Source organism: Lepidochelys kempii, chromosome 19, assembly GCF_965140285.1.
Source record: "Lepidochelys kempii isolate rLepKem1 chromosome 19, rLepKem1.hap1, whole genome shotgun sequence".
NCBI lineage: Eukaryota > Metazoa > Chordata > Testudines > Cheloniidae > Lepidochelys > Lepidochelys kempii.
In genome coordinates this window covers 5097165-5121819 of record NC_136398.1, presented here as the reverse complement: position 1 = coordinate 5121819, position 24655 = coordinate 5097165, and the positions used below count along the sequence as shown (strand labels likewise).

At 45.8% G+C, this 24655-nt stretch overlaps 1 protein-coding gene across 7 annotated transcripts in view; it reads right to left on the bottom strand.

Moving 5' to 3' along the window:
- CSMD2 (CUB and Sushi multiple domains 2) overlaps positions 1-24655 on the bottom strand; it is a 541235-nt gene that overhangs the window by 99355 nt on the left and 417225 nt on the right. For all 7 annotated transcript variants that reach the window (XM_073317325.2, XM_073317326.2, XM_073317333.2 and 4 more), the window contains 10 exons: positions 24009-24203; positions 22878-22994; positions 19800-19913; positions 18293-18388; positions 15614-15817; positions 14840-14964; positions 9399-9495; positions 7776-7880; positions 853-971; positions 678-747 (listed from right to left, as the gene is read on the bottom strand). In XM_073317325.2, coding sequence (XP_073173426.2) covers positions 678-747; positions 853-971; positions 7776-7880; positions 9399-9495; positions 14840-14964; positions 15614-15817; positions 18293-18388; positions 19800-19913; positions 22878-22994; positions 24009-24203 — 1242 coding nt within the window. The remainder of the gene's footprint in view (positions 1-677; positions 748-852; positions 972-7775; positions 7881-9398; positions 9496-14839; positions 14965-15613; positions 15818-18292; positions 18389-19799; positions 19914-22877; positions 22995-24008; positions 24204-24655) is intronic.

The following is a 24655-nucleotide window of genomic DNA, read 5'->3' as shown; positions in this document are numbered from 1 at the left end:
CTGTAGATCATCAGATAAAAGAGCCAGCAGCTATTATAATTACTTAAAAGCTAAATGATGTGAGCTGGAGCAGCAGGGGCCTGAAATAACTGTTAACTAACTAACGCTATTAAATGCATAAATGTCTCTCTCGCAAAGACATAAAGTGCAGAATATGAATATTAAACATCTAGAGTTGTTAAAAAGCAAAATATTGCCTTAAAATAACCCAAAATGTCCTGCAAGCTGCCTTCATGCCGCTTTGTTTGCAGTACTGCTCCTGCCCTGTGTCAAAAGCCTGACACTTGTTCTCCTCAACAGGAGCAGGATGAACCCTAAGGTCCACCACCTTTCACGCTGCTGGCCACTCATCATCACCTTTCCCCAGGGCATCACCCTAGGCGAGAATGGTGGACGAAGCATGGTGAGGGTCTGGTTCTTTAACATTCTTCTTTTCCTGCAGGGTGAACACCACTGAATGACAGGTGGGGGGAATGGCTCTCCCTCTACACAGGAGTGATGGTTCTGTAATGTAGATTCATGGATGGGGGTTTCATGAATCAAACCAAACCAGGTTTTGTTGTTGTTTTGGACACCAGTCCCAGTGCTACTGGTCCTTCCCTTTTCACCCACGCTTATTCCCCCACATTTTAAGAGGGCACCATATAGAAGCAACTAAGCTGTGGCACGAATCCTACCGATGCAAAGTGGAGGTGGATAATTCCAGCGTCGGACGGTCCCTGGCATGCAGGAAATGTGTGAGTGCCCCTAAAAAAATAAATAAGATGTTTAGGAGATTTGGGGTTTCTTTGTTTCACAGCAATGTTGAAGTCCAGAAAACAAAAACCTTCTGGATTTGCAAGTGTATAGTACCTGGAGTGCATAGCCTGGCTCACACTGAAAGGAGATGACATCATTAACCAAGTACCTCTCTCCGATCTTCAGGCCATTCCCAGGCACTGCGGGTTCTGGACAGCTGGACAGGCCGACGGCTGTGAAAAAGAAAGAGTGAAATTGAATGCTCAAAGAGAGAGGGGAATGTGAACTATGGCAAAGGCAGAGAAGGAAGAACTTTGGGTCTCAATGGGACAAGGACATCATACTTACAGACACACGACAAACACGGGGGAGATAGACCACAGGAGCAAACACTGAGAAAGATTCAATGCAACTGAGTGTGAATAGAGGGGAATCTGAAGCTTAACTCACTGTGTCCCTTCAATGGTTGCTAATGACCTCCCCCATAGAAATCAGATGTGGAAACTACATTTTGCCATCTCCATCTCCCTATGAAATCCCCCCGAAGAACAGTGTATCATGGCATGCTTTGCCCAGTCCAGCTTTGAATGCCTCTAGTGATGGGGCTTCCATCACTTCCACTGGGAGACCATTGCAGGGTCTAACAGAAGTTACCACTGTCGTATTTCCCCCTGATAGTCACCTCAAATTCACCCGTCTTCCATTTTACCCCATTGGTCCTAGTTCTAAACCCTCCTCTACACAATCCCTGTACCTCTGGGCTGGGAACACTTTTACCTGCCAACACCTCTTCCCAAGGGCCATCAGCTAGAAAAACGGATCCCTAGAATGAAGTTTGTGCTGCATCCCGTGTGACTTTCTCTTGCCACCTAACCTGATCTGTATGCCCATGCCATGGTGCCCGTCTTCCTAACACCACCCTAATTGCTTTTCTCCATCCTCCAGCATCTCATTTACACTTCTGGCCTTGGCAGCTTTCTCTGGTATCTTAATAGTTCCCCACGCTCTATTCTCTAGTGCTTTATGCAGTCCAATTTTATTCGTCTTGCAAGAGCAGGCTCCCAACACTTCCCTTGGGGAGAGTATTTGTCGGATATGAATAAGTAAGATGTAACCTTCTGGTTGACAGGCATGAATGCTACTGATCAGACCTCACTGACTCAGGGCTAGTCAGCAGTGTAATAATTGCTGTATTATACATAAGCAACAATACATCAGTCTTTAAAGTAACCAAGAGTAGAAAAGCAAAGCACTGAGGCAACGAAAGCCCCCTTGAGAATGTTAAATCGTGTTTGTATTCATGTTGCTGTACATCGTTTTGTATCGGATGTTGCCTGATTTGTAAGAGGAGGGAGCCAATCCCAGTTGTCCGTTGCTTGACAAACTCCAGTTTATTTGAGTCACGCTTGTAGTACAAAGAGTCCATTCTTTTTCTCGTATGTAATTTACCCTTTTTGGGGACAGAGACAGCACAATCCCATTTTCCCCTTCTCTCTCTGCCCCCTCCCCCCCTCTCTCTTTAATTATGGAATGAATTTATCATTTGAGACAGGTAACTAACAGACCTGGGTCTCTGATAGTGTCTAAATTGAATATTCCATGAAGATTTTACTCAATCCTGTTTCCTTCCAGGTTACAATTACAATGAGAAGGAGGCCCACTGCAAACAGGATTAGCAACCCCAGAGGTCATATGTCCAGTGAGGTGCTCCCCTCTTTATGTATTCCCCCGTCTCCCACTTCTATGGCGCCACATGGAGATAAAACTAAGACAGTAGTTTGCAGTCACCTCAGCTCACCTCATAGCCCACCATAGCTTAGCTGTCTGCCAGAACCTCCCTCACTCTCCACACTAACAACTGTCACTAAAAGATAACCTTCAGCGTCATTCCAAGGGCTAAAGTTCTGCTTCAACTCTACAATCTGGAGGCTGAACTAGAAAGGGGAAAAAAAAATAACCTTGACATGGGTTTGATGGCAACTCCCCTTCTGACATCAGAGTCATGCTTTCTGGCAAGAAAACATGCATGGCCACATGTGTGGCTGTATCTCCTGACCTTCAGGGAGTAGTGAGAGCAGATCTGAATAACTTCTCACACAGAACAGTGGGTGACCGAGTCATCCTCAGTGCTAAAGTCCATTAATTTCCCTCTGGTTTTTGGGCATGTGGAGATAAGGGCTATTTCTCAAGGGATCAGATTGGGTGAGAGGTGGAAGAAACACTATGTATGAGCTCACCTCACGCTGCTTCCTTCTGGTGTTCCTAAGTATACAAGCTGGAAACTTCCTGTCCCAGCCTGGAAACCTGACCCCAGAATGGGGCACCCAGTATAGTTCAGCTAATGCCTCAGCTGAGAACTATGATTATCTATCCATCTCAGGGTTTTATACTGCTGACCATCACCGTAGCATCTGGGTGCCTTCAATGGCAATAGCCATATAGTTGCTGGACTTCATGGAGTTGCTGGCATTCTCGCTGTTGTACCTCACACTAATGTACTGCTTTACTAATGAATGCATTAGGAGCGAGGTGCTCTTATCCCCGTTTCACAGAAGGGAAAACTGAGGCAGAGGGTGGTGAAATGACTCAAGGTCTCACAGCAGAAGAAAACAGGTCAGAACCCAGGAGTCTTCATAGCAAAATGACCAACCTCTCTTGGGCTACCAAAGCTGTCAAACCCACCCTTTCTAATCATGCCTCCAATCTCACCACCACCACCCGAGGACGCGCCTGATGGGTCAGGTTTGACTGTTCCTGGCCCGCTGGTCACAGCAGTCCCAAAGAATGCAGGTTCTCTCTACAACCAAGTCTCCTCAAGTAAAGAAACAAAAAGTCCGGTGGGAAGAAAGTCATGGGATATGGGCACATCTGGCGACATGCTGTCCTATTGCTAGGAATAACCACGGCTGAACTTGGTGGTGACTGGCTGGATTAGCACATGCTTGCAAGTGAGTTGGTAGGCATGGAGGAGGGGTTGGAAGTGCAATGAGGGGGGCCTGGGATCCCCACAGAGTTCTGACGATCTCCCTCAATAATCAAACAAGTGCTAGGAAGCACCAGGGTGACCTGCCCTGGAGAAGGAGGGCACATGTGGGAGACTAATGTATTCCACAACAAGTCACTCATCTGCTGACCCACCCAAGCCTCTTCCCTGTCCCTGTGTGGCAGCATTCACCAGGGGGTGCTCCCAGGCTGAATGGAGAGAGAGAGATAGAGGCATCTGGCTACAAATGTGTACACTGCTGGGAACAATGGGCTGGATGGAGAGAGGAAGAAACAGATGGGATGCAGATCTTCCAGGTGGGCTGGTGGCCCAGCAGATGCCTCACACCGCCGTCTCAATGTCAAAGCATGCCTGCCCAGCCCCTTTCTCATCGTGCCGGGGAGCATCCTTTGCACCCTCCTTCCCAGGCTCCTTGCCACTCCGCAGCAGAGACACCAGCCCAGAGGGGATGACAAGCCCAGGGCAGCTGACTGCATGGCAGGTCTCACTTTCACAGACCCAGAGACAGCATCTTTTGCGGACAGGCAAGCCGTAAACAAGAGGAACATTGGGCTTCAAGGAGAGAACATGGAGGAGGACAAGCGGGAGAGGGCACATCCGTGCATGACCCTGGGGACTAAGGGAAGCAGCAGGAAATGGGGGTGAGGGTGGAGGAGACGGCAGGACATGACGGACCCTTCTGCGGTTACTATGGAAGCTTCTGTAGTGCAACATGTTGGTCAGGGACGGAAGAATGGTGAGATGACGTGCTGGGAGCTTGGAGGCTGCCCCATTTCCCCCTCCCTGGGCAATTGTAGCCGGGCCAGGAAGGGCCTGGCACAGCTTTTGGGCACAACCGCAGTTTTGCCAGAGACCTAAGACACAGAAGGCAGCCTTGGGGCCAACCTGGACCTTCACATCTCCACTCCAGACGATGGGAGCCAGGTTGTGGACAGAGCAAAGCTCCGACGCCAAACAATCTCCAGGTGAGAGAGAGAGAGAGAATCTGGGTAGGAACTGCAGCCGGATAATACGTCTTATTATTTGTATTACTGTAGTGCCTAAGAGCCACCCTGATGGAGCAGGCCCCCCTTGTACTCGGCACTGTTCAAACACAGAAAGAAAGCCAGGTCCCTGCTCCAAAGAGCTTAGAGTCTCAGCAATGGAATGCAATACGGAGGTAATTTTCTTTTATAAGCTACCATCTAGTAACACACCTTGAATGCTCACACTTGCCCAGCCGATCTCAAGCAGCTCTTGCTGTGGTTAACAGTTCACTGAAGCATCTGCCGCTCCGGGTTCCACCTCTGGATGTGCTCTGAACAGAGGAGTGGTTCCCGACACAGTAACCAAGCTTCTTGGAGCACAGTGTTGGCCAAGACACTGGCGAGGAATACTCTACAGATCACCACCACATGGAGGGAGAAATAAACAGCCCTACTACCTACCCATAACAAGCAAGCGGAAACAGCGAAGCATTATACCGTGCCAAACACCAGGCAACACAGGGCCGGCTCTGCTCCCAGGAGGTGTCAAAGCTCCCACGTTGGCACAAGGGATTGGCCCCAAAGGAAGATCTCAAACAATTTCAACATGCATTACATATATTAACTGATCCTCATAGCAAACTGTCACTCCCATTTTACAGTGGGGAGCTGAAACACAGAGAAATTAAGTGACCAGCTCGCATAACAAGTCACGGACAGAGCTGCAGGACTCCTGGGCCACTACATGGATCCCTTGGGATCCCAACCACGGAGCAAGCCAGTGGCATGGCTACAAGGAGAATCTATTCAGACGGTAAGCTGTTTGGGGCAGGGATTGTCTTTTTATTATCTGTGCGTGCAGCAAACAGCACAATGGGGCCCTGAGCCACCTGATCTGGGGCCTCTAGGTGCTGCCACAATGCAAATAAAATCAAGAATCATTTATGTGCTTTGCAGTAGTGCCTAGAGGTCCCCATGAAATCAAGGCCCCACTGTGTGGTGTGCTGCAAACACACATGGTAGGAGGCGGCTCCTGTCCTGAAGAGCTTACACACTAAACAGACAAAAGGTGGGAGGAGACACAGAAAGGGGAAGAGACTTATGCAAGTTCGTAACCTCCATCTCCTGAGTCCCACTCCAGGGTCCTAGCCTCTCCCAAGCCCTCCTCCTCTCCTGCAGTTTTGCTTTAACCATTAGCACACACAGGCTTCTGATGCATAAACAGAAGCAACCTGGAAAGTCTGGTGCAAGCAGACATTTCTCAAGGGCGCAGAGTTTCTACAGATAAGCACCTGTACAGCACAGGACCGTATACCATTTTGTGGACATTTTGCAAATGAAAGACAGTTGAAATCTATCTGCGGCTTTGGGGAGAGAAATCCCCACAATCTGTTGGCTCGAGATCTGAAGGCGAGAGTCGTGTTTGTGAGCACCTGTGAAAACAGGGTGTCCAGCAAGAAACAATTATGTTCACATCGCCCACAGGAAGATTCCATTAAAGGAGACAATAGTCCCAGCACATCTCTCATCAGCTCAGTGCTGCTGATACCGATTCGGGCATGAGTCAGAGAGTGGGAATATCTCTGTACATTAACCTCCACGCACGTAGGGAGCGGAGAATGCCCTGGATTGGTTGTTGCAGACTTCCACTGTAAATGCACAAGCCTGCTTGCTTCCCCTGCTGTTACAGATACCTTCAATTTCATAACAGCGATCATTCTGCTACCTACAGCTCCTACGTTGCTGGACTTTGCTCTAGCTGTCATTCATATGCCCACTGCCGTCCTGCTGGAGAGGTAAAAGCAACCACCTCTGCATGGCTGCCTGCTGTAGCTTTTCTGGATTGACCAGGTCTGGTCATAGATGAGGAATCAAAGTACAGGCAGCAGGAAGAACGAAGCCTTGGCTTCATGATCAAAACCTGCCAGTTCTCTTTAATGAGAATCCCTACCACCCCCACTCTAGTCAGATGCAGCGTCCTGCAGAGATATACACGATCCAGGCCCCCTTCCAGATGGATGGCTCCATGCTCCCTGTCCAAACCCATGTGTTGCTCCCATATCCTCCTGGAATGGAGGTCCAAGAATGGGAAGCGAACCTACGTCACGTCTGGTTGATGGGTTACCGCCAGATCCCTAGTGGTCAGGCCCTTTAACAGCGATTGGGGATGCACCAACACTTGAATCTTTCCAGTAAAGACTGAGAGATTAGCAATGGGACACTCTGTAGATTGCCTGGGGTAGCAGCTGCTTTGGCAGGAAGGTCTTCCTCAGGGCTTTCTATTCAGTTCATGCTAACAAGTCTCCCAGGTCTGATGTCCGAGGCTGTGAAAGTCATTAATGAGCATGTCCCTGCCATATTCACCTACACCATCGCTGCGTTGCCAGCATCTACCTTGTTGCTTCACAAAGTTCATTGGGATGGGAGGTGGGTTAAGACAGACACTGTCACAAGCCCACGTTCATTTCTATTCTTTCATTCCACGTAGGGCCAGATGCTGTTACACAGCAGTGCCCACAGCAACAATCTTTGCATCCTGGCACAAGAGGAAGTCAAGGTGGGAGGACAGCTGTGCACATAGGCTCACCACACACATTCATGCACTGGGGGACTGACACTGTGCAGCAGCAGAGTATAGTGTGTGTGTAAGTGCAAGGGATAAAGTGCCGAGCAGGATAGGAAGCGCAGGGGACCCCGATCTATTAACCTGCAGGCTGCCAAATTACTCCTGCCTTGTAAGAGAGGCGACGCTAAACCGGGTTTGTCACAGCTAAGCGCATCAGCAGCAGGACGAGGATCACATGTATGAAAACATCTCCTCGGCCATGTCCATTCTATGCCCACATGAGTACCTCTTTTACACTCTGTGCACTTGACTGTAAGAGAGCAGGCATGGATGGTGTTTGAGCACCGGGTCAAAACCTAGCACTTAACCTCACTTGCAGCACCCACCTTATGTAGCCTCCACTTGCACTGAATTGTCACCACCCTACACACCATGCTAGGACCTGCAGGATGAAAGTTTGAGCATGTGCTGTTCCAGGAACCCATCTGGGAGCTGTGCTTACTTTTGTATTCCAAGTGAAATCCTGCAGCAGACACGCTGATATCCGAGTAGAAATGCAGATAGAGCTGGTTCGAAGTGCTGTTCAGCAAAGCAGGCACCGTCGTACCTGGGAAAAGAGGAGGGATGTATGGTACTGAAAGGTGTTTTTTCTCCTCCCCTTTATAGTCCGAGATTTGCTGCATAAATCTGAGAAGAATCTGAGAACAGAAAGTCCTTTAATTTAACGACCCCGCTCAGTTTGAACAGGTCCTAATGAGTCCAGCAGAGGAATAGCCAAGGCCTGTCGGAAAAGACGTTTCCAAAGCCTAGAGACACATTTCATCACGTAAAGTCTTATCAGCCAGAGAGCAGCCTGACTGAGGGATTGAGAGGTCAATTTGGTGATGAGGATGAGTGGGAACAGACCTTGAGCCGCTGGGGAAGCCAGCGCTGCCCCAAGTCTGTTAGCTATTAAAGTAGCAGGTCCAAGTGTTTCTATCTGATATGTGGGACTGAGCACAGCCCTGGATGCAGTGGCCGCTGCTCTTTATGAATCTGACCCAGAACCTTTCATCTGAGGATCTCAAAACATTAAAAATATTAATCAATTAAATCTCACAATGCTGTGAATAACCACCGGCAAGTTTTTGCCAGAAACACTGCACCCAGGTGTTGATTCTGCAGGGAAAGGGTTAAAAGGGTTCTAGAGGCTCAGTGATGCAGGTGACTTGTTACCCCCACTTGGATGTAAGGTAATCTCATTCTCTGGGATGAGAGGATCTAGGGTGATGGCTGAGTGGTACCGAGGGAGAAACCACAGTAGCAACCAAGTCTAGAGAGAAAGCTTGAGTTAGTTGTGATGTTCTCTTTTTCCTGTTTTCACTGTTAACAAAGGTGGCGGCAATCTCAGACTTTACAATGTATAAGCACTGGGTTGGTAGAGCAGTTTAGGGAAAGTCCCACAGTACTGTACCCATTTTACAGATGAGTAAAAATGAGACACAGAGGCCTTATCTACAGCACAACCGTTTGCACCCAGCAATGGTGCAGCTCAGGAATGCCAGCAATGGTGAGAGTGCCTGTGCAGGCAGGATTTACAGCAGGTTTGCACAAGCAGGGTGGTCCAAACACCTATGCCTGACACTAGCGTTGACACTATTGCTACTGCACCACTGGAGCGTTGCTGGAAAATGGGTACGACGCGCTCTAGTGTGGACACACTCAGCAATACTAAGTGACCTGTTCAAAGTCACCAAGTGACAGGTCAGTCCCATCACTGGAGCATAAGAGTCAAGAGTCCAGACTCCCAGGTCCTACTTACTAGACCATGTTCCTCCATTTTCCCTAAGATGATATGGTGCTGCTGTTACCAACCTAATAACACTACAAAGGTGACCAGCCAGTGCCATGTTTAAGGTTCTCTGCTGGCATCTTCTGAAGCCGACCATAGCCTAAGGCCTCAATTCAGCAAAACACACTTGTCCCATTTAAGCAGATGCTTAAATTTGTCCTGAGTCTGTAAAGCATTTAAGCATGTGCTTATCTTTTAAGCAGGTGTTGACGTCCAGTTGAACTCAGTGGAAATTAAGCTGTTGCTTAAGGGCTTTGCTGAATACTGCAAATAGGACTTTAAATAGCCACCTACCAGAGAAACTTCCCAGCATGGTGACAGTATTATCCCCTCCATCAAACACTTCCAGGGAATCCCAGTTCTGCTCAGTAACAAAACTGACCACTTGAATCTGAAACATTAAAAAAGAAAAGAATATCATTCACTTCGTACCTATGTTGTTAATAGGCAAAAATAATACCAACCACAGAGCCATTAATAAAGATAACAATGTGTCCTGTGGTTTGATCTCACTGTCATTCTGCCTGTGATGATGCATTACCAAAGTTAACAGAACTACAGTCTCAGAATGTCACTGGGTGCGCTGGGTGAAATTATTACAGCAAAACCGGAAACCATCAGTCCACATGCTGGGCCTGATCATCAGCTGGTGCAACCTGGCACATCTCCTTTGACTTCAGAAGCTGATTTACACCAGCTGAGGATCTGGTCCCTTCCTTCAATTTGGTAAAATTCCTGCAGAGTTCTGTAGGTTTTCACACTAAAACATGATGTTTTCAGAAGGAAGATGCTCCCATGTACAGTAATGCCAATGTTCCATGATCAGAAATCATGAGAATGTCTTGAGATTCGTGATATGATGATGATTATTTCTAATTGGGGGTTCTTCATATTGTCCTTCAGTTTCTGAGCCTTTTGGGTGCACTCAAGTCTTGTTTTCAAGCTTTTCCCTACAACTAGAAGTGCTGGAAATTTACTTTAAAAATGAAAACTGAGATTCTTATGTAATCACATGACTCCAGGAGCAGGGGCTTCAAAAATCACCAAATAAATAAAATCGCTACAGCTGGTGATACGGTATTTGCATTCTGAAATAGCTCCTATTCTTCAGCAAGAACACCTCGAGTAATTACCAGCGGATTTTTTTTTTCTCTTGATGCCTTTTCAGACAGATTCTAACAGTATTTCTGGGGACAAGGAATTCAAAGTGCTGGAGAAATAAGTTGCTCTGTGCTTCTAGGTTGGCATTTTCAAGGCAGCCTAAGAGAGTTAAGGGCCCACCTCCCACTGAAAGTCAAAGGCAGTGGGGCACCCTTAGCATTCTTTGACAGTCCCCGGCTTAACGCTTACCCAATGGCTACAATTTTCAAAAGTGGGGGCCTAAAGTTAGGCACCTAAACCCATATTTAGGCTCCTATATAAGAGGCCTGGATCTTCAAAAGTGCGGAGTTGTGTGCCCACAACTGCCATTCAAATCTACGGGGGCTGTGGTTGCTAAGCCCCTGACAAAAATCAGACCATTTATCTAGGGCCTAACTCCATGGAATTTTGTACCCTCATTTGGGCATTTTAGCTGGCTAGATGGAATCGCTCTCATTTCCAGAGCTCTTGCATATACCTATTGCTGCTATTCACTTGGATGATGTAAATATTTCTTACCAATCCCAGTGCTTATGATCAGCAGAAGTCCCGTTAAATTCAATGAAATTACTCTTTTAAGCACTGAGCTCAACAGGAGACAATTTGCAGGACTAAGCACTTGCAAGTACTTTTAGACACGACAAATCCTGATTTATATATAATCACACAGACTCCCAGACATCCCTCCCACCCCCGCCCATCTGGAAAAATCCTACGAAAACACCCCCTTTTCCTCTAAAATGCCCGCGTTCTGCATTTACAAATCCAGTCCAAATGCCTGAGTTCCTTTTGCCTGCTAATGCAAAGTCGTTTTAAAAAAAATCAAACCATTATTTCTGGCATTTTAACCTGTTTTCCTGCTTGATTTACTCTGAATGATAAAATAACTTTGTGGCCTTATTTTTTTTAAACTAAGGGCGTCTATCTAGCTGGAATACTAATGACCCCTGTGGAGGCATTACCTATCACACTGACAGAGTCAATACCTGTCAGCCTGTATAATTGCACCCCAATTATTACTTATGTTTTTACAAAGGAAAGTGGGTTTCCTTTGCTTTCTTAAAATTCCTTTATTTATGTTTATAAAGCCATAAACATTTTAAAGGTTCTAATTCTAGACTGATGTGGATTCATGAGGGAGCTGCATCTATTTTCTGCCATGTATAGAAATTAATTCACAAGAAGGTTTGCTCCCAGAATGAATAATTCATGGCAGAAGTGCAAGCTGGTGCATTGATTACATAAAAACCCCTGCCGGTGACTCACTGCTGCTAAGAAAGCTTTCAGTTCGCCTCCTCCTTTGATTTACAGTTGTTTAACCTTTAATTGTTGTACAAAACGGGGGTAAACTGATACTTAAATTAGTATCTAATAACTCTGAACATGTCACACACAAAAGGAGGTAATTAGGGGGTGGGGCACATAAGGTGCTCAGGGCTAAGTGGTTCTGGTTACATTGTGTGCAGAGAGAGTCTTGGGGTGCCTAAGCATAACTAGATGCCGGCTTTGCTTCTATGTGGGTCAAACACAGAGTGATCGCTCTTGTTCTGCCTTTAGTGCATCCTTTTTCTTGACAGTTTCTGGAGGCAGACTTCATTGGTGACATGTTCCACCTGTCGAAGCCCAGTGGCTCTTGCAAACTTTTCTTCAGCTGAGAAACTTCCAGCAGAGAAAAAGAATGACAAATCAACACCAGCCTCCTCTGCAGAAGGAGTCACATCACCTAGATTCACATCTCTGTCCCTTGTTCTGTGTGCATCTTCCTGGGTAAAACTGAGGGGGCTGTGGATCTATCCATCATCCATATCCCCATTCATACCATAAATGCACTGTGGCCCCCTCAGAAGACTGGCATGGACAGAAATGCTGCTCCAGTCTAACAGAATTATTTCTTTAGCTCAAGTAGCAGAGGCCTGTCCTGAAGGGGAAGGACCAGTCCCTTGCTGATGACTCATCACTAGGCCCCTACCAAATTCACAGCCATGAAAAATGCATCACGGACCGTGAAATCTGGTCTCCCCCCTGTGAAATCTGGTCTTTTGTGTGCTTTTACCCTATACTATAACAAATGTCACGGGGGAGACTGGCGTTTCTCAAATTGGTGGTCCAGACCCAAAAGGGAGTTGCAAGGGGGTTACAAGGTTATTTTAGGGGGGGTCCCGGTATTGCCACCCTTACTTCTGTGCTGACTTCAGAGCTGGGCAGCCGGTAGGCAACGGCTGTTGGCCGGGCACCCAGCTCTGAAGGCAGCGTTGCCGCCAGCACCAGTGCAGAAGTAAGGGTAGCCGTACCGCAAAACCCCCTACAATCACCTTGCGACCCTCCCACAACTCCTTTTTGGGTCAGGATCCCTACAATGACAACGCCCTGACATTTCAGGTTTAAATAGCTGACATCATTAAATTTACTATTTTTAAAATACTAGGACTGTGAAATTGACCAGAATGAACTGTGAATTTGGTAGGGCCCTACACATCACCATGGTATTGAATGCCAAATGGTTAAACTTTTGGAAATGACTGACTTGATGCACACTTAGAGGCAAGATGATTTTTGTTTCTCATGTGCATAAACCCAAACTTGTTTTTTTTCCTCTTTGCAGGTCACCTTTAGGGCTTGTCTACACAGGGACACTCAGGATAATTAATCCAAATTAAGGAAAGGGGTGAATTTAAACTGGATTATTTAAATCACATTAAACTCTAGTGTGGACATATTGTATTCAGAATTAAACTGGATTTGTTCAATTTAGGTTACTTTACTTCCAGAGTGAATTAAGATAAACTGAATTAAGGCCACTTTAATTTTGAATAAGAGTGTCCACATGGGTTTAGTGAGGTTTAACTAATCCACTTTAACTTTCCTGAGTGTCCCCCTGTAGATAAACCCATAGTGGAAAAAGGGCTTTTGGATCATTTCCTGATTTCCCTCATATTACTTTTCCTAGTTTTACCCACTATGGTTTGTGGGAAGGTTTATTAGATGCATCATGATGATGGGAGGACGAAATCACGGGGAGAGCACTTATGAATGAAATACATGTTATTTCTGACCAGCCTACATTATTAGTCACTTCCTTCCATACCCAATGTAGGAATGTAAAAACAATGATTGGCTACACATACTGAGAACATTCTCACTGAAGCTTTGCATTAAAAGTGGTGGAAGGAAGAATCAATTGATGTCACTTTAAAAAAAATCTGTGAATTAATTATCACCTCTTGATAATGTGAGTCCCAAACATTTTGCAAAATGCATCGACTGTTTAAATGTTTAAACGGAGCCTCCTGCAATTTGGTTGTATTAATGGCTAACATTTCAGATGAGTGGGAAGGAATCTGTGATGCATTTTGCAGCTTTGCAAAACATTCTGTTAATTGGACTTAAAATACAAAACAAGAAGCAGGAATTTGCCAGTCTGGAAGCAGTGACAGCCCTATTAGAAGCCACAGAGCACTTATTCCCTCCATTCCGCCTGTTAACAAACTGTCACTGATGTGACAGGCCATGGTCAGGCAAGATACTAATTTCAGTGACTGTAGATCTGGAGTAACTCCACTGAAGTCAATGGAATCATTTCAGATTTACACTGGAGTCACACAGATCAGAATGCAGCCTGGTCGCTTCGTGTCAGACACAGATCTGCAGCATGTAGGGACAGGGTAATAAAAGTGTACCTGAAGTCAGAACAAACATGTCATAAGACATACATTTACTGTGTGTGCCAACAGCTATGACTGCTGCAGAGAGAGAGAGAGAGAGGAAAAACCCTCTATTAACCTATTGCCTGATAGAAAAATAAGAGCTTTTAATAAACAAAACCCCTGCAGATAAAATGGTGTAAAGAAGAAGAAAGAAGCCCAGCGATTATCAGACTCTTGGAATGAATGAACCTATTAAATGAATCCATCTTATCTGCATCAATTGATGCCAGTGTAACATGTGGCTAGATACCTTCCTGTGAGGATGGGAACTTTATCTAAGGGACTGCTCTCTGTGATGTGTTTTGAATGAATTAAATTCTTAGTCTCCTCAGGTTTGTGGCAGGTTTTCTGTGGAGGACTGATAAGTGCCAGAGAAACCAAAACACTACATGGAGAAACTGACCACTAGAACTACAGTGGTAGAATTATACCGCTCTAGCTATGTCAGTATAGTCCCTGTGCGGATAATCTAATCCAGACTAAAAATGATTTATTTTGGTTTATATTGTTTATGAGACTTTAAACCTGCATAATTAAGCACCATGTGGCTGCTTTAGGCAACGTAAGCTACACCAAAAAAGACTCACTTTTATTCCAGAATAGAGCATCCACACAGAGAGTTGTACTAGCATAGCTATAGCGGTTTAATTATCCCCCTGTAGTTCTGCCGGCCAACTTCCCCATGTAGTAATCCTCCCACTGAAATCTCACCCACCTTGGGCAGCCTTGGTGAAAATGAATGTCTGATTCCAGAAAAGAATGACGCTTTCCATTGATCTCCTTCTTCTGAGTAGCAGCGACTTGATGGTACTTGACCTCTACAAGTGCACTAGATACAGTATGTTTCTTCTCTCAATATCATGCTGCAGTGACAGCTGTTTAATACGGTACCTGTATTCCTGCTCCTTCAGGGACGGTTATCTTCCACACGCAATTGAGGCTATTCAGGTAGGGCTCAGGGAAGCCAGGGGAAAGGATGGTGCCTTTACGCTCGGTCAAGTTTCCACCACAAGGTACTGAAAAAAAAAAAGCAAATGAGAACTTGAATGTGTGCGAGCTCAGCTTTAATACCATCACTTCACTGGGGATGGGCAGAAAAGTACCTGAGATTGGGGGATTACTCAAGGAAGTGATTCGCAAATAAAACCATCAGGGTGGCAACACCGTTCCTGACAGTGCAGCACAATGGGAACCTGATCTTGGCCCCAAATCGGGGGTTGGTGGGGATGGGGAAGGAGTGCACCACATTTCAGCAATCCGGATCAGTGGGCAGATCTTGTGGAAACCATGATCTTTGGGCACAAGTTAGAGCAGCCTTAAGGCTGGTCTAATTTACAGCAGGGCCTGGTTCAGCCACCAGCATTGTGAAGGGTGGTAAGAAAGGTGGCATAATGCCACTTATACCCTCCCACTTAGGCCAGTTGTGCTCGGCACTTCACTGGCACTCCTGGCGAGCAGGAGCAGAGTCCTTAGTAGAGAACGATATCCTCTCTATAGGTGACTGTAACCTTTCCATAGAATTCAATATTCCGTTAAAAGCCCCCTAGAGAAAGGGAATGGTTTTCCATGACTTTCTATAGGGCTTTCCGACAAGGAATACAAAGAGCTAGGCATGCAGAGAACCTTGCTTCCCCTTTTATCCCCCACTGAACCAGGTTTACAAACCAAGACAGGTAGGCACGGAGACATTCCACTGAGCTAACGCTCCCGGCATAGTCAGGCATTCAATACTCCGGGAGCCCTGGAGAGCATATCCGGCGCTGCACTCGAATCGGACAATGGCCCCGACTGAGAAATCACTGCCAATCCTCCTCCCGTAGCGGGGTTCCGGCACGGAGCTGCATTGTGTAGCACTGGTGCGAGGAACCGCTTTGAACACAGAGGGAGGAAATGGGAGTGTGATGTTAGGAGACCCAGAGCCAGCTCATGCCAAGGCCCCGGGGCTCTCTGAACACAGAGTAATGCTTAGCTGGAAAGCAGTTTGGTTCACCTGTGGATTAGTATAGTTAAAACAAATATTAGTGTTATAAGAATGTGCTTAGACTTTATGGCATGCTTGTATTAGTCCTACTTATAATACCTGTCTCCCATGCTATAAGGTGATTCTCAAGTGTTCGCTCTATAGCTGTGAAACGTTTGTTCTGAAACTATGTAATTCACCAAACAGGGGGGAAAAAAGCTTCAACTAATGCAAAATGCTGGATTCCTATAGAAGGTGTTATCTCCTGGCCACTAGGAAGGACTACTGAATCCAAATGGGCCACTGTGGAACAAAAACTTTGTCAATTTCTCCTCCCACCCACCCACAAAGAGGTTAGGTGCAGAAGTGCTCATCTCATCAGCTTGGACTCCCTGACCAGAAGGAATTAGGGTCTTTTTATGATGTTTGGACTCTAAGGGACAAAGATTCCTAAACATAAGCAAGAGATCCCCAGGATTAACCTGGGTTAGCCCTAATGGACATATAGAACTGGCATATTTCAGCAGCTCTTTCACCGCCTGAAACCTAAGACAGCAACTCATTTGTGTGTGCACATTTATCTGTTTTAACCTCTAAAATAACTCACTTCTTTTTCCTGCTGACTAAATCTTCAGCTAGTTTATTACAGGATTGGCTACAAGCGTTGTCTTTGGTGTGAGATCGAAGGTGCAAATTGACCTGAGGTAAGTGACTGCTCCTTTGGGACTGGGAGTAACCTCAGTATTTTGTGCTCTTTGGGTAAAGTCACCATCTGTCACAGAGTCAAGCTTGTCTGGATGGCAAGATAGATCAGTCCTTGCACACAATCATTCTTTGATTAGCACTTAACATGTTCACAGTGATGTATGGACACCACCAGCTAAAGATATGGACTTTTTTAAAAAATGAATTTAAAGTAGTTCCTGGTAGAACACAGGCTCCTGAGTCCTCTGACAAATTGTTGTGGTTTTACAATCACCTTTTCCTATTAGTTCAAGGTGTTTTTTCTCTCCTGTGTGAAAGACCCACACAAACAACAGAGAAAACTGGCGATAGAGGGTGCAACTGATGCTGAAAAATGCCGTCATATCCAAACGTGAACAAAGAAGAGAGATCATTTTTCACTTTAACCTCTTTGTTGTCACCGTCTCAGGTGTTACTTGTGCTAATGTGTTTCCCCTCACAACACCCCTGCGAGGCAGGGCAGTATTGATACCTCTCTTTTACAAATGGGAAAAGCGAGGCACAAAGAGGTTAGAGGCTGAGTTTTTCAATGGCGCTCAAGGGAACAGGGCACCTAACTTGATTCGGCTCCCTGGCAAATTCCACCCTAAGTGACCTGCCCATAGCCACAATGAGCTAGCAATGAAGCTGGGACTGGCACCGAGAGGAAACTGACTTGGTTCTTTCAAGCTACGAGGAGTCTCGTTATTGTCAGGGATTGTAACAATGGAGTGTGTTATTGTAACACTTTAAAACAAAAATACTTGCAGACATTTGAGAGGGAGAGAAAACAGAGTTGGTCCCAGGCACTTCCCTTATTTCTGTAAGTGCCTGAGCTCCTGCCACTTAGTGGATGATGCTCTTGTGAACTGTATGGTACGGGAAACAGCTGAGCTTCAGAGAGAGCGAAGGAGCGAGAGACTGACTCTCTCAGACCTTTGTGTGAGTGGGCAATTGCTCCCCGTGGGAATAAAGAAGTCAAACCACTGATTATTCCTGAGTAGAAAATCAATGAATTTTCATCTCTCAGTGGCTCTAAGATTTATTAGCACTTCAGGCGGGAATTGCTGGGAAGAGGGGGAAAAACAAAGATTACAAGCACATTAGCGATGTACTTTGGTTGATTTTAATTCGGTCCAGAGAGATGAATGTCAGTGCGCTGTGTGTTTTGTTTTACCCAGGATGCCTTGCACACCCTCTCCCTCTAACAGATCTCCAACAGGCATCCCCACCTACGCATACACAACAGCCAGGAAATGGGGAAGCAGGAAGTTAGACTTTGACGCCCATCTGTGTTTTTTGAAAAAAAGGGTCCACTTGCCAGCACATTCTGCTCTGTGCAAACGGACGATAACAGAGATTCCTGTGAATCTGAACTGCCGCTCAATAGGGTGAATGGGACGAATCATTTTTGCAGTGGACAGACAACCAACCATGTGCCTCGCCTCTCTCCAAGCTACCGAAACAATTGCACCCATGTGCCTGACTCCACTGATCTCCTGCCTTTAAATCTACTGAAACAAGAGTGATCAAAGATGCTCAGGACTTTGCAAGTTCGGGTTCAAATCTGGGCCACCTATTTGAAAAAAAAAAAGTGCTCGTCAATGTCAATGAGATATTTACTCATCATGGAGGTATCTCTCGACCACAACTGCACCTACCTTGGTAGACAAAATGAAATCCTTTGGCAGTTGCTTGACCCTTGGCACTGAACTTGATGAGGATTTGATTGGTGGTGGCTAAGGGCAATGATTCACCTAGATAGGGAGAGAGGGAAATAGACGGCAGGCATACACGCATTACAGCATCACCCCGCGAACTGGTTTACTGAGGTCTTTCTACTAAGACCTTCTCAACGTGGGAAACTTCTACGGTATAGGTTTTTCTGAAGCTGGCATGGAGGAGTCTTCTTTACACAGAGAGCACTTGTTAATTGTACCAAGAGATCAGTGAGAATCTATCTGTAGAAGCACATGGCTCTCACAGCTGGGAGTTGCCTTTGGTGGGTTTCTTTTCAGGAAGGAAAAACGCAATTGCGGCTGCAATTTTAAAAAAAATTAATTTCCCTTTTTTTAAAAGACCCGAACTCAAATTCTGGAGGAAAAGGTCAGATGCACATCTTACAAAACCACTGTCCTGAGAAGTCTAATCCCTGGTGAAGATTTTCAGAAGCGATGAGCAATGAGGACAAGTTCTCAGCACGTTTTGAAAATCAGGCCCCTCTAAGGTGTCTCAAGCTAGGCTTCCCAAAAATGAAGCACCCCATATCAATGGTCAATATTGAAAAATCTTGGCCTAGATGGATTTCGCCCACTAATGGGGATCTCACACCACACACGCATCAAGGAAACAGGTTCCTTAAGTACAGCATTGGGGAGATAAAGCCAAACAAGGGATGGGTGGGTCCTGAAAATGAAGGGAAGGCAATGTTCAGTTGGACAATAACACCAGCTACGAGGGGAGAGACATTGCAATCACTTCCTGCAGGGAAATGCGATTGTGTGTTGGCCAAGAACTGAATCAGCCTCCAGCATCACTTTGGCAAACCAGGAAGATGGTCTAAGTTACAGCAGCCCTGCCAGGGCTGCCCATGAAGAGCTTAGCAGCCTGGAACTGCTCAGGATCTACCATCGTGCTCTGCATTATGGCCCCTTTCTCCCCTGACCTTGCCACCCCCCCTTTTGCAAGGGCCGGTGAGGGGCTGTGCAAAGGGCAGCCTATAGCTGACTCACGCAATGCCTGCACAGGAGGAATTCTCCCCTGCCTGGTTAAAGAGCTTTCACATCCCCTGTATGCCGCCGCACTGGTGTACATGGTGTTTAATAGAGGGAATTAATCCCTCTCTGTTTCTAAATAGCCATTCCCCAGCATGCAACATTTGGTACGTCCACGCTGCAGCCTGAAGTGAGCCTCCCAGCCCAGGTTCACGGTCAAACTGGCATGAGTCTGTGTACCTGAGCTGGGAGGTTCACTTCCAGCTGCAGTGTAGACATACCCACTGGGCCTTGCCCAACTTACCCTAACTGGTTAGCAGTGCTGCCATAGTCTCCATAGCCTGGTATCGTTGCTTGTCATTGATCAGTCAGCGCAATGACATTTTGAGAGGGAAGGCCCCATTGATTGTTACGGAGCGTCCCATCTCTGCCAGCACCGGTGACTCATCCTTACCTGTGTGAGAGCCTGAGAGTGAGCTGAGGAGCCGGGAGAGCTGGTTGGGTCCATCGTGAACTTCTATGACATCATTGAGAGCGGTCTGGAAGAAGGCAAACTGCCCGAAAACCACTGTGAACGGAGAGAACGGAAGCAGTAAGGGCAAGAAGCAGGGAACACACTGAAATTCAGCAAAAGCCAACCCTCAACACTGAGATGCTTCAGCTGGGCTGTCTTGAGAACCACAGAGGAAAGTGCCTGATTGTCAGCCCTCCAGATGGAAATCCCTTATTTATCCATAAAGTGGGCACAACATGGGCAGCAGCAAGCTTCCAAAATGCTGGCTCACCAAGGATTCATAGACCAGAAGGGATCACATTATGGAGAGCCTAGCCTGGCCTCCTACATAAGACAGGCTATATAAGACAGGCTATATATATATATATATATATATATATATATATATATATATATATATATATATATATATATATATATATATATATATACACATACATATACAGACTCCATCATGGACCAGAACTCCATGGTGCTAGGTGCTGCCAAAACACAGAACAAAAAGCTGGTCCCTGCCCCAAAACGCTTAGGGCGAGATTTATTTCAAATTAAAAAATTGTGCCCTTAATTAAGAACATAACATAAACATGGCCATACTGAGTCAGACCAAGGGTCCATCTAGCCCAGTCTCCTGTCTTCTGACAGTGGCCAATCGCAGGTGCCCCAGAGGGTATGAACAGAACAGGTCATCATCAAGTGAGTCTGTGTATCATCAAGTGATCCATTCCCAGCTTCTGGCAAACAGAGGCTAAGGACACCATCCCTGCCCAATTCCAGCACCAAGCCCATCTGCCCTGGAAGTGATGAAAAGATATTTGAATTTCCAGTCAGTCCTAGGCACCTCTGCTAAGACTGCCAATGAGGAAGTCACTCTGTGTTCCCCATTTTATTGATTATTTTGTAAATGCACCCAGATGACCTCAGATCCCATCCCTGGGAAAACGATAATGAGATGATCAGGCCATTTTCCAGTTGGTGTGTACGGGTTTGACTTATTTTTGTATATTTTTCAAAATACAACAACAGTATTTTCCTCAAGACCCCAAGGCTCTATTTTTCCCCCTGAACTGTGTATTGGTACGTTGTAAACACCCAGTTACAGATTCACAGACTGTGAGGTCCCTCACTGTGTATCAACAACCAGGCTGCAATGTTTGTTACTTGCAAATTCAGTTTTACAGCGGGGCTTCTATGCTAGGACATGCGAGGGGGCTGGGCCAGCCCCCTGACACCTGCTGTCTGGAGAATCAGGAAAGGAAAGGAAATGGGATTCCTACAGTATTTGCTACTTGCAGTTTCCCACTCACTTTTAATGAAGCTATTGGAACATGGTGGGTGGGGGAAAGAAACAACTTAGCTGTCATCATACTGTAGATAGGAAGTCAGGCCACTCATCAAGAAGTTGTGCCTAGGCTACTAGATACTTGACTGATTCAAGCATAAGGATCAGCAAAAGTAGCAACAGTTGCACCTTAACAGGGCTGGACGGCACTGTGGAATGGTAACCACCTATGGTGTATTTTACAGCTTGGTCACAGGTCTAAATCCACCTCAAGTCAGTAAAGAGTGAAGGTCATTGTTGTGTGCTAGGTACTGAGGGGAAGAAGTTGGTAGCCCTAATTCAGTCCCAGATAGAACTGAGTGTCCTTATCCCACCTTGCTGTCTCCAGGGCTATGGTGACTGACTCCACTGTAGATCAATATAACATGGCAGCCTACAGAAGCTTGCCTTGTGGAATAAAATTTACAGGGCTTCACTCTACAGAGCTGTCAGTGCAGCAAGTTTCATGAGCCCTAAGTTCACTTTGAAAAAGAGAAAATATGTTACACAATATTAATACCCATCCATCTAGCTGTCTCAAGGGTTTCCAAGGTACATATCATGCTGGTATCCAGGCACTGTACAAAATTAAGCAACATCAGAGTCTATAACTAAAATGTTGGTGCATGGATTTAATCTGGCGACGATGCGCATTTAGGCCCTGATTCAACAAAGTACTTAAGCACGTGAATGCTCCCACATTCCGCCCAGCTTGTTTTGCTGAATTAGGGCATAGTGCTGTCGTTGTCACAGAATAATCACCAACCCTTCCCCCGCCCAGGAGACAGAGTTTTGCTCTAGTCTCAGATTCCAATATTCCAAGCAGTAGCTTTAGCAAAACGAAGGTCACGACAAGCCTACAGGAAAAATAACATCTCAAAAGGAGTTTTGCATGAGGGAGATAGCTTTTCTCATAAGACGTGATAAATATGATACAAGTGACTGCACCTCCTCACTGTGCATATTAGAACGGCAGAAAGCATTAGCATTCTCGCTGGGGCGACATTTCTATCTACTGCCTGTGATAGTATTTCACTTGACAGTGGCTGAATTGCAAAGATCAGCTGTAACAGCTGTATGACATTAATATTTACCTTCTAAAGATCCATTCAACAAACACGTATTTTCTGAAAGATTTTTAAAGGGCCACCAGATTGATTTTTACTCCTAGGTCTTTCTCTCTCTCTCTCCGTCTCACACACACACACACACACTGATTATTTTAGCACAACATTTAGCATAGATTTGGGCTGAATACATTTGCACTCAGATGTCTTCTGAAGGAGAAGACTGCTGCCACTGCTCCATTGCAAAAGTTAATCACTGTAAATTAAATTTTCACTTTTTTTTCCCCCTCAAATCAGTAACTCTCAGATTTGGTTGAGCAGCTAAAAAAAAAAACTTCACAAAAATGTTGTCATTTTCTGGGGCCATTTTCCATGTATTTTCAAATTAAAAAATTTCCAATATCTCTATACATGAAATTGAATTTACAGTCAATAGTGCCACTTCTGCCGTATTTCCCATTCCTCCCCTCCCTCCCCCCACAATAATAATACAGTCACACTCAACTGTAGAAAAGAGACTGTGGGGAACATTTTCAGCTGGTATAAACGGACTTATCTCCAGTGGCTTCAACTGAGCATTGCTGATTTATACCAGCTGAGAATCTAGCCCACTGACTGCACGGCATATACCGTAGTCCTTCGGCACGACGACAAAATACAGGCAGATTTGTCCACTGGTGTAATTCCGAGGATAATTTGGAGACAGAACTACTCCATCTGATCCAGTGTACTGACCACCACACGGTGCTGAAAGACAAAGTCAGGAAGAAATCACTGGAGCAGCTGTCATTCAAGCCCTGGCTTCAAGCATTACCCATTTTCTCCACTGCTTCAAAATACATCCAGCCATGTGCTTATGATTCTGTGCAGGGCAGGCTGCCCAAGTCTGTGATCAATTCTACATTTCAGGTAGAGCAGCACTCACTGCAAGTTCTTATTAATAACAATACTGCTTATCCTAACTCGAGTTCGTGCTTGCTTCACGTTAAATTACCACCACCATACCAGGAACTGGGTGGATGTCGAGTACAGTATGTAGCCTAATGTGATTCTAAAGCACAGGAGTTGGAGGGTTGGGTTCTTAATCTTTTCATTGTTTCTCAGCAACAGGAGACTGGCTCAGGGACCAACGCAGCACTCCCCATCCAAACATTTTCAAACCATCCATTTCTCCTGTCCGCACCCATGTTCGAGCCTCATATTTGTCTCTTGTCCAGCTCCCGTTAGCAAACAGAGCTGGTCGGAAACATTTAATCAAAATAATTTTCTGATGAAAAACAGGAAAAACTTATGAGAAAAAACATTTTCCTGTTTTCTTACCAGCTCCCACCCTGGCTCAGGAAATCAATTAAGCACGTGCTTAGGTACCTTCCTAAATGAGAATGGATTTCAGCACAGGCTTAAGTGGCTTCCGGAATCAGATGCTGTCTTAGGATTGCAGAATTTGTCCTGCTGGATGCGATAATCGGTTTATTCCAATACCCTGTCTTTGTCAGATGCTTCCCAAGAAGGGGTAAGAAGCCTCATAATGGACAACTACGAAGTAATTTGCATACAGAGTAAGTTTCTTTCTGACCTCAGACAGTGAGAGCTTTCATTTTTCATTCAACATTTTGTACAGGAATAAAAGCTTCCCCTCACCCCTATCAAGCTCTCTATGAAAGGGACACCTGTGCATCTGAATGGTTTGTACCATAGCGAGGCTCAGCAGCCAGCATGGACATTTCGGAGCCAGCTCCTTGCTCACCCGGCCAACCTTACCTGTGCATGTTGGCCGAGGTTTGTTCCACGCGGGTTTCCCATCCCCTCCCATTATGCATGTCAAGGTGGAGACTCCTTCGATCTCATAGCCACCATCGCAGTAGTAGGTAATTGTCGATCCCAGTTTCAGGTCTGTGCCCACTCGGGTGCCATTCTTAACTGACCCGGGATCAAAACAAGACTCCCTGGGATTTTCTGCAAAATAACATTGCAAGGAGGTTTAGTGTGTTGATTTGACTGTTTAAGATGCGCATCCTGCAGGTAAATAATACGTGGCACCAGCGAATCAGTTACAGCAGGTAACTGGGAGTCAAGACGACTGAGTCCTATTATTAACAGCTGTGTCACTAAGGCTCTGTCTTCACTACAGAATCAGCCTGGGATCCTACTCACGTGTTGCCCCCATCCTCCCATTGTCTGCACACAAAAGCCTCTCACTTGAGTTTAGTGGTACTTTCAAGCTAGCAAAGTTGCGGGTGTGGGTGAGAGCCCAGGTTCTGCTTTCACTCAGGTGGAAACTACCCACTTTGCAGTGGCTAAATCACTCGAGTGCTGATCGTACTCCAGTGCCTTCCCACAATCCCCCCCCCCCAAAGTGCCCAGAAGGACAGACAAGATCTCTGACAATTCACTCAGAAAGAGTCACA